General features: G+C 35.7%; 2 protein-coding genes across 2 annotated transcripts; one reads left to right on the plus strand and one right to left on the minus strand.

Annotated features, from left to right (window-relative positions):
* The first annotated feature begins 7,988 nt into the window (after positions 1–7,988).
* LOC102626536 (B3 domain-containing protein Os01g0234100-like) lies at positions 7,989–11,978 on the plus strand. Its single transcript, XM_006466558.4, has 7 exons — positions 7,989–8,415; positions 8,561–8,656; positions 8,764–8,801; positions 8,891–9,053; positions 9,172–9,378; positions 10,723–10,813; positions 10,931–11,978. The coding sequence occupies exons 1-7, from the start codon at positions 8,236–8,238 to the stop codon at positions 11,704–11,706; spliced, it is 1,551 nt and encodes a 516-aa protein (XP_006466621.1). The 5' UTR covers positions 7,989–8,235; the 3' UTR covers positions 11,707–11,978.
* A 720-nt stretch (positions 11,979–12,698) lies between these two features.
* Positions 12,699–13,877, minus strand: LOC102626244 (uncharacterized). Its single transcript, XM_006466557.3, has 2 exons — positions 13,289–13,877; positions 12,699–13,181 (listed from the first exon to the last, which is right to left on the minus strand). The coding sequence occupies exons 1-2, from the start codon at positions 13,760–13,762 to the stop codon at positions 13,128–13,130; spliced, it is 528 nt and encodes a 175-aa protein (XP_006466620.1). The 5' UTR covers positions 13,763–13,877; the 3' UTR covers positions 12,699–13,127.
* Between the last annotated feature and the right edge of the window lie 2,223 nt (positions 13,878–16,100).

The raw sequence follows: 16,100 nt of genomic DNA on the forward strand, positions 1-16,100 counted from the left end.
GTAATTCCATGTCTGAATGGTAATAAACCAGTCTTGGAATTTTCCATGCTAAATCTAGCCAATATCTTATCGATATAGACCGCTTGAGACAAGGCTAAAGTTTTATTCTTCCGGTCTTGTAGTAACTTGATACCAAGAATATAACTTGCCTCCCCCAGGTCTTTCATATCAAATTATTTTGCTAACCAAATCTTTATTGTAGTCAATACTCCTATATCGTTTCCAATCAGGAGAATATTGTCTACACAAAGAACTAGGAAGGCTACAAATTTTCCCTGAATTTTCTTATACACACATGGTTCATCAATGTTCTGAATGAATCCAAGTGATTTAATCGCTTGATCAAATCTGATGTTCCATGACCGGGATGCTTGCTTCAATCCATAAATGGATCTCTGCAACTTACATACCATGTGTTCTTGGCCTTTTTGTATAAATCCATCTGGTTGCTGCATGTAGATGTTTTCTTCAAGATGCCCGTTAAGAAAGGCAGTCTTGACATCCATTTGCCAAATTTCATAATCTAGCACTGCAGCAATGGAGAGTAGAATCCTGATGGATTTAAGCATAGCAACCGTAGAAAAGGTTTCCTCATAATCGATTCCTTCTTTCTGAGTAAACCTTCGGCTACTAATCTTGCTTTAAATGTTTCCACCCTTCCGTCTACTCTTTTTTTTTTTTTCTTATAGATCCACTTGCAGCCTATAGGTTTTACCCCATTTGGTGCCTCTACAAGTTCCCAGACTTTATTGGAATACACAGATTCCATTTCTTGATTCATGACCTTTTTCTAAAATTTAACATCTCTATCTATTAGAGCTTCGTTGTAACTAGTGGGATTTTGTACATGTTCATCTGAGATAGCTATATAGGTTTCTCCCAAAAATATGTATCTCGCAGGTAACCTAGTTACTCTCCCACTACGACAAGGTTCTAAAAGTGATGGTTGTTCAAGGATAATCCTGTGCTGATCAGCTGGTTGTTGCTGTTCTTTTTGTTCTATAACAGGTGTTGAAAGCTGAGCATCAACCTGATCTCTTTTATTTCTCTAGTTTTACCTTACTCTTAGGTTATAAGTCATTATAGAGTCTTCCTCAAAGAAAGTAAAGAATATTTCTATAAATACATTCCTATTTTGAGGACTATAATTCAGACTTTCCCTTATTCCTTTAAGATACCTAAAACATGCAAGCTTCTGAACACGAATCCATCTTGTCTATCTCTGATTCTAGTAGAAATACTAGTAAACTCCAAATACGAATGTGTCTCAAACCATGTTTGTGACTTTTTCATAATTTCTTGGAGTAGTAGACACCGAGATAGATGAAACTAAGTTCAATAAACTTTGTAGTTTTAAATACTAGTATTTGGAATCAAAAAAGGTAAATGATAAACCACTTAGTATATATCTTGTCTTATCCAAAAGAATCTTGTTTCTCCATTTAATTACACTATTGTATTATAGTGTTCATTGACAACCAAATAGTGCTTGAATTCTCCATAGAGATATTCTTTGTTTCGATCATATCGAAGTTCTTTTATGTTCCTGTCTAATTGCTTTTGTCTTATCCACGTACTCTTTTGAATTTCAAAAGCAATGGAATCATGACGCATTTAGACAAACATAAATAAAATGAATATTCATCAACAAGATTGATAGAATACTCATAACCCCTTATAACATGTAAACTGATTAGTCCGTATACATTTGTATGCGCTAAATCATCAAATACATAGTTATGCTTTTAGCTCAAAAAGAGCATCCTCGTCATATTACTTTTCTAAATAAGATTTATAGAGTTACAATGATCAATCTTAATAGGCCAACAAGTCTATCATTAATCATTTTCTTAAAATCTTATTATAGTTTATATGACTTAGGCATAAATATCAGAGGTGATTTTTGGTTAGAAGAAACATTTCTTTTCTTAGATAAATGCATATACTTTTTATCATTATATCTTACTTTGAATAGATCAATGGACTTCTATGATATAAATTGTCTTTATAAATAACCAAAATAAATAATAAATAGAGGATCCAAAAAATAACAGTGTACTCCTGTTTATTAAAACAAGCCACCGAAATTAAATTCCTCTAATATAAAGACAAATATCAAAACTAAAGTCTTGTAAAATTGATCTAGTCTTTCAATTGATATAAACTAGCATGTCATCAACTGCTGTTTGATGTTTTCTTCACTTAATCTCTTGGTTTCCTGAAAACCAAATAAATGAATTACAAATAAGATTAGTTATCTCAGAATTCATTATTGTATGATGCAATAGAAATCTAAACTAATTAGGAAGCTTAAAGATTTCCTATACCTGATTTTAATAATCTTAGGACAATCTTTCTTCCAGTGACCTTTCTGTTCACATTTGTAACACTTGCCTTTTGGCTTGCCACTTCTTTTAGTGGACAGTTTGCCGATCCCAACTCTTGCTTGCTCATTCTTGTCTTTCGACTTAAGCCTTGAAGAGAATCCTTTTTCAGGAAGTTTTCTGCTATGATAAAATTCTTCTATAGCATGTAGTTCGTGCATTAATTCAATTAAGGTCATATCTTTATTGTTTAAGATATAACTGACCTTAAACTCTTTGAATGTATCAGGTAAAGATTCAATCACCATGTTAATCTTTGATTTATCATTGATTTGAACACCATGAATCTTTACCTCATTCAAATAGTCCATCATTTTGAGGACATGATCACGAACTTTTGTGCCCTCTTCCATCTTAGTATCTGTGATACGTTTTAATGCTGCTTCTCTGGCAAAATGGGTATTTTGCCCAAACATCTGATGAAGACTAGCCATTATTTCAGTGGCTGTTTCCATGCTCCGATGTTTCTTATGCAGTTCCACAGAAATCGAAGCCAATATATAGCGCTTAGCCATTTTGTTAGCTTCGCACCATTTCTCATAAGACTCCCTCTAATTTCTATAATCGTATAACGATGGTTCAGGAGGGCAAGGCTGGGTCAACACATATTTGCTTCCCTTAGCAGTGAGAATATTAAATAGATTGCGTTTCCAATCTAAATAATTTTCGCCAGTGAGTTCATTTTTAACAAGGATAATTAATAATGGGTTGATGGAAGACATTTTCTGAAAAACAAAACAAAATAAACATGCATAAATACTTTGAAACAATATTCACAATAAATGACAAAAATGCAAAAAACCATAAATGCATTTTAATTTATTGTAACGATAATCTAGTACCACTTTGACAAGCTATCCGTTGGGGAAGTCATGTCAACACTTACTAGACCCAATTATCCATTAGATTATTTACTTTCATGTAAAGACATGATAAATAATTATCGTTATCCCTTTGGGCCTAAATTTGTTAACAGAGCTTCGTTGGGAAGGTTAATAACAAACTTTAGTTGAGTGTATAACCATTGTTTCAATCTACGTATTTTTCATATCAATAGTCACCGTTGGGGTGAACAATCGATTAAAAAATATTTCAATTTTATCTTTGAAGAAGTTCATCAAATAAAATATCTAATATATATACCCTCCGAAGGGAGCATCACCGTATCATGAAGTCGAGGTATATATATAATTTTATTATTGAACTAACAATGGAGCCCGTGGGAAAATTATCTTGAATTTTCCCTCTCCCACTCAATATTTTAAAATTGGTTTTTCCTTTTTAAAACATACATATTGTTAATTGCATGCTTTCTATAATATTATCTAGATGACATCAAATATTATTAATTATGTGCAAATTTCAAACAATATAATGAGATTCATTATTAATGAATGACATGTATAATTATGCATAGAGTGGCACTACCTATTCTATATGACATGTTATCATGGCATGTTATCATCCAAAACATAACATATAGAAAAACAATTAAATAATCTTAATTCATGGCTTTCCTAATAATGAAAAAATACATTAACCCTAAGCCTAATCTTCATTGGGCTTCTTGTCAATGTCCATCTTCCATAAGTTTGTCTTTGTTAATGGACTAGGGGAAATTGAGCTTTTAAATTTATAATTGGTCCAATTTTAATTTTGAAAGGAAATAAATAAAATAAATAGTTTTAATTTTATTTTTATTAAAATAAAACTTTTGGACCAAAAATAAATTTAATGTATTTAATTTTATCTATGCATTTTTAATCCATTAAGCCTAATTGAAATTGGGCCTAAAACTAGGATTCTTTAAGTCCAAAACGGTTTTTGGACTTAAATGCAAAAAATTAAAAACGTTTCTGTCCAACTAAAAAATATGAAACTATAGGGATCTCCACGATAAAAACCATGGAACCCTAAAATCACATTTTTCTTTTCCTCTTCTTCCCCAGCCGCCACCAGCACAAAAACCCAGCCGTTGTTTACTGTTTCCACACCGGACAGCCGTCATCGACGCCGGAAAGACGCCAACCAGAACGCTCCGCGCCTCCAGCCCACGTTCACGCTGCTGCTTGGGCGCTGCAGCTGCTGCTCGCGCGCTGCAGTTGCTGCGTGTGCAGCGCGCGCTGCAGCTGCTGCGTGTGCAGCTCGCGCTGCTAGCAGCGTGGCTGCTGGCCGCTGCGCGCGCTGCTGGCAGCATGTGCTGCTGGCCGCTGCGCGCGCTGCTGGCAGCATGTGCTGCTGGCCGCTCGCTGCTGCGTGTGCTGGTTCGTTGCTGCAGTTTCCAGCACGTTTCCGCAATTTTCCAGTGATGATGCTTCGGTGATTTACAAATTTTCAACGCAAATTTTGGCTTTACAAAATTTCAATTACAGTAAAATAAATCAAGAGGGAAACATGGTGATAAAAAACCACCACTCTTGTTACAGATCCAAAGAAAAATACAACGGAAAATCTAACCATGAATTAAGACAAACCAAAACATGCTTTATTCATATATTAAACAAATAATATATATCTGAATAAATTGTGCCACTCTAATACATAAATTTCAAGATTAATTTCATACAGAATTCTTATATATTAATATGAGATGGCTCTGATACCAATTGTTTGGGAAAAATTAGGTTTTTAAATTTTTATTAAACCTTTTGAAGATCGCTCTCATATAATATATAAGAATATGTAATCCAGAAATCGTACCTTGAAAATCCGATTTGGCTTTTTCCGTTGAAATGATTTAGGCTCCTAGATCACGATCCGCCACTACCACTCCTGTTAGATCACGATCCGTCAGCACCACGCTTGCTAGATCACGAACTGTCACCAATAATCTTCCAGGTTATGACTCAGGTTCGATCTGCACTTGACGTGTGGGCGCCTTTATCACTACCAAAGCAACTAGCACGAGAAAATTTTTCTCTCAACAATGGAGAGAAAAATCTTATTCTCTGATCTGTATAAAGTGGCTTCTATCTTTTCTTTAGGGAAAAATAAGCCTTATATATTTCCCTTTAGTGAAAACCCTAGGCTCCAAATAATGCCCTAAATAAAACTCACGTTTATTTACTTTTTCAATAGGGGACCTACCTTGTAAAATAACATAAGGCCCCTTATACAAAAGCTAATTAAATGGAGCCTCCCACTAAATGATATATTTAGGTTTTTGACCCAAATCGCTAGTTATCTTACTTATTAGTCCAGTAGTGGTGCAGTCAATTAAATGAGTTAACCCGGGGATCATTTGGGAACATACAATAGTGGCTACAATAATTAGGCTTGTAATTAAACTAGCCCAATTATTTAATTCCAAATCTACTCCACTAAAAGATTGGAACTGACTTTCATAATTGTATGCTCGAATAATAATTCGTCCCAAGCCACATTGATTTCTTTACTGCACAATCCTTTGTACCACATCGTTAATTAAATTGATATCTCAACTGTCCAATCAATTTAATAACATCTTATTCCTTGATCTTTACTAGTTTTCTCTAATGATCATTTTCAACATACTAAATATGTTGACACACTCTGGCCAGAGAATTCTATGATCAAGTGCCGAAAACCCATCAAGAGATGTGTTGTACAAATTCTATATTGTTAATCCATAACTTCAATACTCATAATTGCTCCCACCAAGATACCGGATAATCTTGACCACAAGGATGTGTCGTGCCCATTGGTAACTCAAATGGAATAACAATTACAATCATGAAATCATAATTAACTCAAGATTAAGATTACAGTAAAATCAACGCCTATGAGATTTAATAAGTCTGACAGTTATTACAAAGTTAATTAAATCTCATATGTGATCCTGTTCAATGTAGTCGTACTACATCAATAAATTCATACATGATTAAGACAAATCATTCAATGAATTTATTACAGTCTATACCTAAATAAAGTGCCCAACTTTATTTATCAACTGCGAACTAAATTTATTTAATCATAAGATAACTTGTATTTATGTCTTCTGTGAATCCACATGGTGATCACATAAATACATATAATATGATTAAATGGACTTTAATACAAGTATTAATGCAATTAAGATATTTGAATAAAATATCTCATTTATTTTATTAATCAGAAAAATAGTTTATTACAATTAAATAAACACATATGCTTTTAAAGAGCATATTTTCCCAACAAAAAAAACCTCAGCCACCAACCAATTCAATCAATCCTTAATTTAAAAGTCAAACCCAAAGTCAGTAATGAAGTACAAACTGAGAATCAAACCCACAGCTTAATGATCCGGACAATGAAGAAGAGGCACGGCGGCAATGAAACAGTGTTGTGCACTGATGAGATCAGACGGCACAATGGTGGAGGAGCTGCCGTTCGCGTGACATGATGGTGATGAAGGTGGGGGTGTCTCGTGGCAAAGCAAGCTGGCGTGATGGTGATGGAGCAAAGTTGGCCGACCATGTTTTTTATGGAGACATTTGAGACGACACTGGGAGATTTCACAAGTTGTTTAATTTTTTGTGCTTTGTCCTTTTAGATTCTAAGCAAACCCGCAGGTTTAGTTTATGCGGGTGTTGCCGCATTATGATTCTATGTAATACAATGTCCGATAAAAACCAAATATGATATAGTATTATTTTAATAGAATGCAAAATTCTAATGCAGCGTCACCAGGAGTGCCAAACACGCCCGCCCTTTTTGTTATTGTCTCGATGAAAAGTGAAAGGACGTGGCATAATTAGACTACACTCATACCCAACAAAACCTACATTGCGATTGCCGAAAGAAGTTGGGAATAGGTTGTAGAAAAAGGAGAAAAATGAGGTACGGTTGCTTAATATTGTCACAGGGATAAAAATTCGGGAATTATGGATGTTACGGTCAATTTATTTATTGGAAATAGATTGGGTATATAATTGAATTGCTAATAGTTGTAATATCCATACGATTTGGTTCTGCTTATTGGAAAAAAAAAAGAAAAAAAGAAAAAGAAAAAAAATCTTCGTCACACACCCGACACTAAGCATTTGTTTTTCAGCCATCGGCATGCAATTCGTGACCTACATAAATTTTATTTATTTACAGTCACAAAATTTATTACGTCGGAGTCGAACCTTACCTGTTTCCTCATCTTTGTTCTTAGTTATGCGATTAAAGTCTTTGTGGGAACAGATTAAAAGGGTACCTTCATAGCTTTCCCTAGCAATTTCGATGACACTAGTAACGCTGTAGTTGCTGCAGTTCTTCTACCTGTAACTCTAGGCGTAGCCTGTGGAGTGGATTCGATCGATTTTATCTATCGCCATATTTTATTTGTAAAAGGAAAAAAAAAAAAGCTTTTAGTAATTGTTTGCATTTCAGCTGTAACCGTATTTTTATTAGTACGATTGCATGTGCAGTTGGGCATTTCTATGATTGTTAATTGTTGATGGAATTTGAAAATTTTAATGTTGGCTGAGTTAATTAAGCATTAAAAAACCCAATATTCCTAGAAGATTACTAGAAATTCTTCTGTCTCTCTGTTTGATCTTTTGAAAAGCCACATGAGGTCATACCATAACTCAGTAAAAGGAAACAAATTTAATTTTGTTAAAATTTGATTGTTCGTATTTAGACATAAATTAATTTATAAAGGAGAAAAAAAAAGGAAAAAGAAAAAAAAAAGAGAAAAGAAAAAAGAATTAAAGTCCCATCGTATGGTATCGGCATATATGGTTTCGTAGTATTGCATCGTTTTCTCGCATCCCTCTCGGTCTCGGACTCAGGCTCGGCTCTGGCTTCTTACTTTATTATCCTTATTATCCCTCGTCCCTTCTTAATTCCACAGTAGTACCGTGAATTTTGGGCTCGTCCATTGTTTCATCTCCATTGCTGAAAAATGGATCTGGAACTGGAAGTCAAGAAAGAAGTGGTAGACGAGCACGTCAACACGACGTCGCATCGCTCGGAAGCAGCAAGACCAACAGACGACGAAGAAGCTACAATCGCGCAGCTCTCCCTGCTTCCCGCCTCTTCCAAGCCCAAGCGCAAGCGCAAACCTAAGACCATATTCTCCGCGGTTGTTCTCTTTCTCTATTTTATCTCTAAGATCTCGTAATTCATGTATACATACGCATATTGCTCTTACACAGATTTCTAGCTATTAGGTTTCAATTTTGAATTCCGTTTTGTTTAATACTGGAACTGTTGAGAAATAATAACAGGATGAGCCAATGAAGCCGTCGAAGAAGAAAGGAAAGATTATATTAAAGCTGAAGAAGAGTCCACCTGACACATCGGTCACCTCCGTTCCGGGAACCGTAAGCTGCCTTTATCGTTCTTAACCTCAAACAACATTATTAGCATTTTATTTTATTCTTGAGCTGCTAAATTGTTTTAATAGAAAAAAAATTATGAACTCGAACAGGTTGAGCCTGATTCTAGAGGAGGAGGGAAGACTAAGAGGTTGGTGAACAGTTTTTTTATTAATATTACTGTGGATTGGATTTGATTTGATTTATGACTAAATGAATGGTCCTGTGTTTAATTTGCAGCTCTAAGAAAAATAAGGATGTGGTTGATGGGAAATGTTCTCCCGTTGAACCCAAGTCTCCTGCTATGATTAGGGCAGAAGAGGTTCAATCCAATCTAGAGCCTCAGTTCCCTAGTTTTGCCAAATCTATGGTTAGATCACATGTGGCTAGCTGTTTCTGGATGGTGAGTTCTGTTATATATGTACATTTTAAGGTGGCTAATGGTATTGTGTTGGGGAACCACAGCTTTCTGCGAGTTACAATCATATATGATGATTATTTATTTATTTATTTTTTGACAGGGGCTTCCTGGATACTTCTGTAAGTCACATTTACCAGATAAGGATACCTCTGTGGTTTTGGAAGATGAATCTGGAATCCAGTACACGGCAAAATATTTTGCTGAAAAGACGGGATTGAGTGCTGGTTGGAGACAATTTTCCACTGCACACAATTTGGTTGAGGGAGATGTTTTGGTCTTTCAGTTAATTGCACCTCTAAAACTTAAGGTGGTGGCCTAAGTAATTTCTCTGTTGTTTATGTGAACAATAATGCTATACTTACAAAAAAATTTGTCCTTCTACTTATGTGACATGATGCGGCATCATTACAAATTGCATATGTGTTAAGTGGTTACTTATCTTATCATTTCACTTTCACATGGAAATTTGCATGAGGGTCAAGTGTGTCCACCACGAGTTGGGATAAAAAACCCAGCTCTTTTCCTGTATAAGTTTCTAGCATCAGATCATCAAATTTCTTTTACATATCAACCTTATGCATTTGAATGTGGGGATTATGAAAATGATTTTCATCAAAGATTTGAAATTACTTGAGAAGTTTTGGAGATTTCATTGTTCTATATGGGTAATGAATAGGAGAAGTTCTGGTATTCTACTTCCAGACAATTGATTCTGGTGAAGAAAAGAAGAAAGACGTATTTGTTTCTTTCTTTGGTTAAATAGTTTATAAGGTTGAAAATAGTTCAATCACTTTCAGAGTGGGAGTGCATTGTCTATGTATTTGTCTCTCTCTTTACAAGATCTTAAAAAGACAGTTGATGGGATTTAAGGCAAGCAATTTTCATTTAAGCTCTTTGTGATTGCTCTAGAAAGTGTGGGAATAGTTTAAAAGTTTGGATAACAAGGGGATGAACTATTGTGCATATCTCTTGCAGTTTACTGTCATGGAGGTTAGGGATTTCTCAACTCAAATTCTCTCTCGTCTTAGATAAGCTGATGCGAAGAAATACAATCTTAGGAATATTACCTAAAGATGAAGTCAGTGATTCTATGTCACGGATGGCTGATTGGTGAATGTATTGGTAGATTAATCAGAACTATACTTTTGTGTTGTAGAAATCTTTTTCAGACATAGTACCTTCAGTTTCCGGGGTGCTGGTGAAGGCTATATTTCAGAATATTTATTAAAACCTGCTGCACCTATATGCTTAGTCCAAGCTCCAGAAAAATCATCTCGATGTATTTGAAGCCGTGGAAGCATTAACTTAATCCATTGAAATCGTTCTAGGTCCTTGATGCCAGGGTGGGCAGCTTTGAAGATTGTATGTTTGGTCCAAAGTCTATGTTAAATTTTTTGTCATTGGGTCCATGCTCGAACAGGTGTGAATTTCTGCTTTGATACAGTTGGAAACCTTTTACATGGTGATTTGTATAAATTGTATTTAGTAAAGGGTTTTGGGGTTTGTTCTAGAGAAGAAGAGAGAGAGGCTGAAATTTGACAAAATATTTTTATGTGATGGTGAATATTCAAGCTCCATTTTGAGTGTTGTCTATATTTTATGCATCTAGAAGCATTATTTGTCCATAATATTACCTATATTTCTTTTGTAGGTGTACATAATAAGGGCCAATGATTTTACTGAGGTGGATGGGGCTCTTGGCCTTCTAAATTTGGATGCTCCTTCAAAGCAAAATGATACAGGCAAGCTTTTGTTTTATTTTGTTTATTTTTGGTGTCTTTTATATCTGCTTACATGTCATAAGGTCTCTACCATCTTTATGTTACTTATGCATCTTCCATTGCCCTGGGATGTTATAGCTGAACTTGAAATAGACAATGGAGAACCAATCGTAGTGACTAATCAAAACACAAAGAAGAAACGCAAGAAGTCTCTACCATTAGCAGTTGTCCAAAAGAAGAACAAAAAATCTGTCCAGGGAAGGTCAGCCTCTAATCTTGGACAACCAGCAGAGCAATCTGAAAATGACAGTGAAGAGGTTGGCTCAGAAGTTCTGGAAGGTTTCAAAATATCAACACCTCCTGTTCAGTTTAAAGATGTCACGAGTTTAGACAACTTCAACATCCTGGTAGATGGACTGGTTGTAGATTCTGAGCTCCCTGAAGATATTCGGTGTAACTACTACAAGCTTTGCTGTAGTCAGAATGCATTCCTTCATGAGAATCTTGCACAGGGTATCAATTTCAAGTTGATTGTTGGAACTATTTCTGAAATCGTCAACATTGCAGATGCCTTGAGAGCTTGCAAGTTTACTACATCCCGTGATGAATTTGCTATGTGGGACAAGACTCTGAAAGCCTTTGAGCTTTTGGGCATGAGTGTCGGCTTCTTACGTGCTCGCCTACGCCGGCTTCAGAGATTAGCTTTTGAATCAGAAGGTGCCGAGGACACAAGGAGGTATATAGAAGCTAAAGCTCAACAATCTCAGACGCAAGATGAGATAAGAAATATTGAAGCAAGGCTCGTGGAATTGAAAGGTGCTTGGCAGAGGTTTGATGCAGAAATCTCAAGTCTGAAGTCCTCAGCTGAGAGCTATGAGCTCAAGTTCCGAGAAGTGGCAAACGCTCCATGGTGACGTTCTAGTTGTTATGTGCCTAATAATTTTTTGTTAAATTTTTTTTTTTAAATTACCGTTGGTCAATCCTTTTTTTTCTTGTGTATCATCATTAATGACTCCTCTGTAACTTGAAATAGCAACGAGGTGAACCTGTTTTCATGTGGTAGATCTGACACAGGATTGCTAGGTAGTTGTAGCATCGCTTAGTATCTTTGCAAAAACATCAGCCATTACCAGCTGTTTAGTGTGTTTTAAGGATTCGAATGTAATATAGACTTTGTTGTTCTTTTTCTCGTCGTGTCCCTTACATTTTGCGACAGTTCTCCAACCTGTCAGAAGAAGTTGGCTGTACAAAAAGTGGGGCGTGAGATCCCTTCATGGTTGCAAATTCGCATAAAAGAACCTTGGCATCCAGGGATGAGATGGAGATCAAGATTGATCTCAATAGTTTTCGAAGATTAAGAAATGCTTGAAGATTTTTTGACCGCATTTCTCGCAGGATGTGGAAGGGGTGTAACATAAAGCTGATGATGGATTCAAGTGATTTCAGATTATTTAGGATTCCTTTTGTATAGCCTCTGTTTCAACAGAGCCATATATGAAAGAAACCGTTACTATTTTGAATTTTATATTTTGTTTGTAAAAACTTGATCTTCAGTGATTTCAAATGAGCCACGTATGGAAAAAATTGTTGACATTTTGTGTGAGCTTGTTTCCAAAACTGGATCTTCTTGGTAGCACCTTCCTCAGACTCTCATGAGTTTGCAAATGTGGTTTGTCATTGTCCATTAACATCAATTGGACACATCATTGCCACAAGATGTAGTAAGAATGCCGACTGCATTTCAAGCTATCCCCACATACAACCTCTATCTTGTGTCTTTTTGTTGCACTCAAGATTTAAGTAATATAAAACACAAATGACAGTAACTAACACCTGCATCAATTAGCTTAGCAAAAAAAATTAATAGAATAAAAATTCTAAAGTCATGAGTCATCAAGAGTTTGCTTTCCCATGTCCTAAAGTCGGAGAGTTATTCATTTCCAAATAGATTCAAGTCAAGAAAACTTCCAACAGATCCAAGCAAGATAAAGATAAAGACGACAAATTCATCAATTAGTAGCCAACGTGGTACAGAAGAAGTTCTTCAACTGCAAACAATTTGTACAAAAGAACAGCCAAACGCCAACTTCTAATAGATCTAAACAGATCATTCAAATAGTAGTGAGTCTCCAAAACGAAACAAGCTAAAAAAAAGAAGGTGAATCCGAGTTGAACCCAATCCACTAGTACAAATTACGACCCTAAAATTACCCGAACCTCCGCTAAAAAGAGAAGAAAATGGTACCCCGTTTTCCCCAAATAAGAAAAAAAAAAAAATTTAAAGGAAAAATTAAAATTGCCCCACCACATCTCTACACCACCTTAAACAATTGTACTATATTCCAATCTCCACGTCCCTGCAACTTGACCCTCCTTCGCTCCAAAGCTCCTGCAAAACAACACGAAATAATAAAATGAGTGGAGTCATAAACAAAACAAAATCTTCAAGAGAGAAAATAACAAGAGGTTTGGCTATTCGCATTCTCTCACTCTCACCTGTGAAGTCTTGCTAACACGGGTCTCCTCGTGAGCAAAAATAGACTTTTTACTTTCATGAGCAACTTTCTCAACATAGCCATCACTCTTTTCAGCTTTCTTGGAACCAATGTGAGATCTTTTGAGACCGAGAAAGCCCTTCCACCTAGTAGAAGAACCTTTCGGGGGCCTCAATGAAAGTTCATTATCATCTTTGTCATCATTAATAAGAAGCTCTTCTCTCAAAGTCCTCTGCATTTGGTTGTTGCCGTTATCTTTAAATGGCAAAAGCTTACCTTTGAAGAAGAGCTCATCAGCACTCATCATTGAGTAGTTACTCACTGAGAATTCAAAGTCTGAGGACACTGGAGCAGCCTCTCTTGAGCTCCTCTCTTGCTTGATAATGTGCTGAGACTCAGCAAAATCATTGGAGAAGGAGATTCTTGGGCTCATAAGACCTTTGTGCTCGGAGTTATACATGTCTAAGCATGCCATGAGATTTCAAAACGACATAGAAAAAAAGAAAGAAAAGTTTAGAAAGAGTACCGAAAGAAAGACCAGAAGAAACCCTAACAAATTCTAGAAGGGACCCTCTTCATTCACTATTGCAACTTACCAAGTAGATGCTTGCACTTATATGTAAAATGAGATAGAGAGAGAGAGAAGGCAGCTAGCAAGTTTGCCGAGAGACATATAATAGGTGTATGGTTGTTTTGAATTGAACATGCGTGTCACAATATAATATGCCCATGATGTGATGTTTTGTCATGACATGGTAATGGCAGTCAATGATGACTAGTTTTGAAGATACAGTCTCAAAGCTTTTTTTTTACAGAATTCTGGTACTTTCATTTGGACTCAAGCGAAGTTACCAAGAAACACTCTTTTCCCCTCCACTAGAGTAAAGAAAATACTACTATCATATAGTAAACAAGTTCAACTCTCTTTTCAAGAACTAGAAACAAACAATCCCCTTCTGCTTCTTGTTTCTCAAATGGTGGAAAACTTATACTACGAAGATTCCAAGAAGTTGTCAAATACAAATGAAAACTTATTAATCTGTCAGTGTAAATTTAGTGTTCCCACACTGGATTTATTTTATTTTAAAACAAATAGAAATAATTCCCTATATATTTTAGACAATGTGGCTAGGGCTAGAAGCCATAATGATAAGATTCCATGCAGATTATAAGCATGCAAAATCCAACAGCCAAAAATCGGATGGTACAATGAACTGGAGCTCCTTTTTTTTTTACTATTTTGGTGCAACAATGAATTACCTTTTCACCAGAATAGTAAAAAAGCAGTGATTAAATCAAAAGCATGTGTACGCAGCACGCTCGTTTTACAAACTTACCAACAATCAATACACATTTATATAAACGCTGTGACATAAAAGAGATCATAATTTAAAAATATTTACAAGTGGGGTCAAACAAATTAAAGATGAGGATCATTAATGTAAGGACACAGTGCAGTGATTGAATAAATGAAATCAACTAGATATATATAATATAGTTATTGTATGGATGGTAATGAAATGAGAGAGTGTAACGTAACGTAATTGATCTTTTGAAGGCAAGGGCAACGCAGATGCAGATTGAGGGAGGTGGCAACAGTTTCTATTGCTGGCGTGGAAAGCAACAGCAGTGACATTTAAAGGATGGGGGTATGGGGGTTTTAAAGAGGTAAATGCATGCTTTTAATGATTTTTGAGTCAAGATTAATAATAATAATAATTTAAAAAAAAATGGTGACAGAGAGGCACAGTGACAGAGTTGCCAGTGAGTGAGAGAAGAGGAACAAGAACTGGAGGGTGGCATGCATAGGCTTTGCCCTGGGGTTTGACTCGCCTTTGACTTGTAAGTAAATGATCAGTGAATGAGCTGTCGATGCCGACGGATCAAAGAGACCACGTGACCAGGGGTTCTATTAGTGTGTTCTCTTCCTTATCTTTTTTTTTTTCTTTTTAATCTTAAAAACAAAACAAAACGAACACACACACACACACAAAGCAGAATAATCATTATCTTTCACAATCACTGGTTTGGGGTATTAATAGTTAGTAGGGATATCAGGTTTCGGATACGTAAATTGTATGTTTAAGCTCGCAAGTCTTACATTTTTACGATGCTGAGTTTCCTAATCCTAGTCCTGGGGGGCTACAACCCTCGGTCACCATCGTAAAACTTGGTGTTTCTAGTTGTTTGAGTTTAAATCTTTCAATTTTAACCTAATGATTTTAGGCCCCCAATCCATAGGCTTTGGATGAAAATCCTACTTCTAAACAAGCACTAATCAAGGGCATTGAGGTGTGTTTTTTGGTCGATAGTACTGAGCGAGGAATGTCGAAACAAATTGTGATAATGAATGAGGAACTTATTAGCTTTCGGCTATGAGAAATCACGTGGGGCACGTGAACAACTCTTTTATCTTTTTTAAGTGATCTGATAAAACCCTCAAAAAGATGTTCCTTTTTCCAATCATAAACAAGTTTATCCAATTCTATTAAGAAACAAGTATGAAGAGAACTTTTAAGTCTTGGGCTATGAAGCACTATTTTTATGCTGAGATTTTTGGCATAATTGTGGCTATTGAAGCCTGAGGAAGCAACGTATAGAGGGTGGCAATACGTTTGGCTAGACAGTGACTTATTTAACTGTTGTGCAGTCTTGTCTTTACAATCCAAGTTTTGCTTTTCCATGTGCAATTAATTGTAATAAATGGATTAATTTTTGTAATTTAATTATTTTTAAGAGTGCTCCTCCTATGCCTTTCAAGAAGAAAATTTTGTAACAAATAACTTAGTTAAGTTAGAATTTATCTTTATCAT

This window comes from Citrus sinensis, chromosome 7 (assembly GCF_022201045.2).
Source record: "Citrus sinensis cultivar Valencia sweet orange chromosome 7, DVS_A1.0, whole genome shotgun sequence".
Classification (NCBI taxonomy): domain Eukaryota; kingdom Viridiplantae; phylum Streptophyta; class Magnoliopsida; order Sapindales; family Rutaceae; genus Citrus; species Citrus sinensis.

Coding starts and splice junctions, on each gene's coding strand:
- LOC102626244 (XM_006466557.3), bottom strand. CDS start 13,762: ATGGCATGCTTAGACATGTATAACTCCGAGCACAAAGGTCTTATGAGC. Junction 13,182..13,288: donor GTGTTAGCAAGACTTCACAG/GTGAGAGTGAGA, acceptor GTTGTTTTGCAG/GAGCTTTGGAGCGAAGGAGG.
- LOC102626536 (XM_006466558.4), top strand. CDS start 8,236: ATGGATCTGGAACTGGAAGTCAAGAAAGAAGTGGTAGACGAGCACGTC. Junction 8,657..8,763: donor TCACCTCCGTTCCGGGAACC/GTAAGCTGCCTT, acceptor GAACTCGAACAG/GTTGAGCCTGATTCTAGAGG. Junction 10,814..10,930: donor TTCAAAGCAAAATGATACAG/GCAAGCTTTTGT, acceptor GGGATGTTATAG/CTGAACTTGAAATAGACAAT.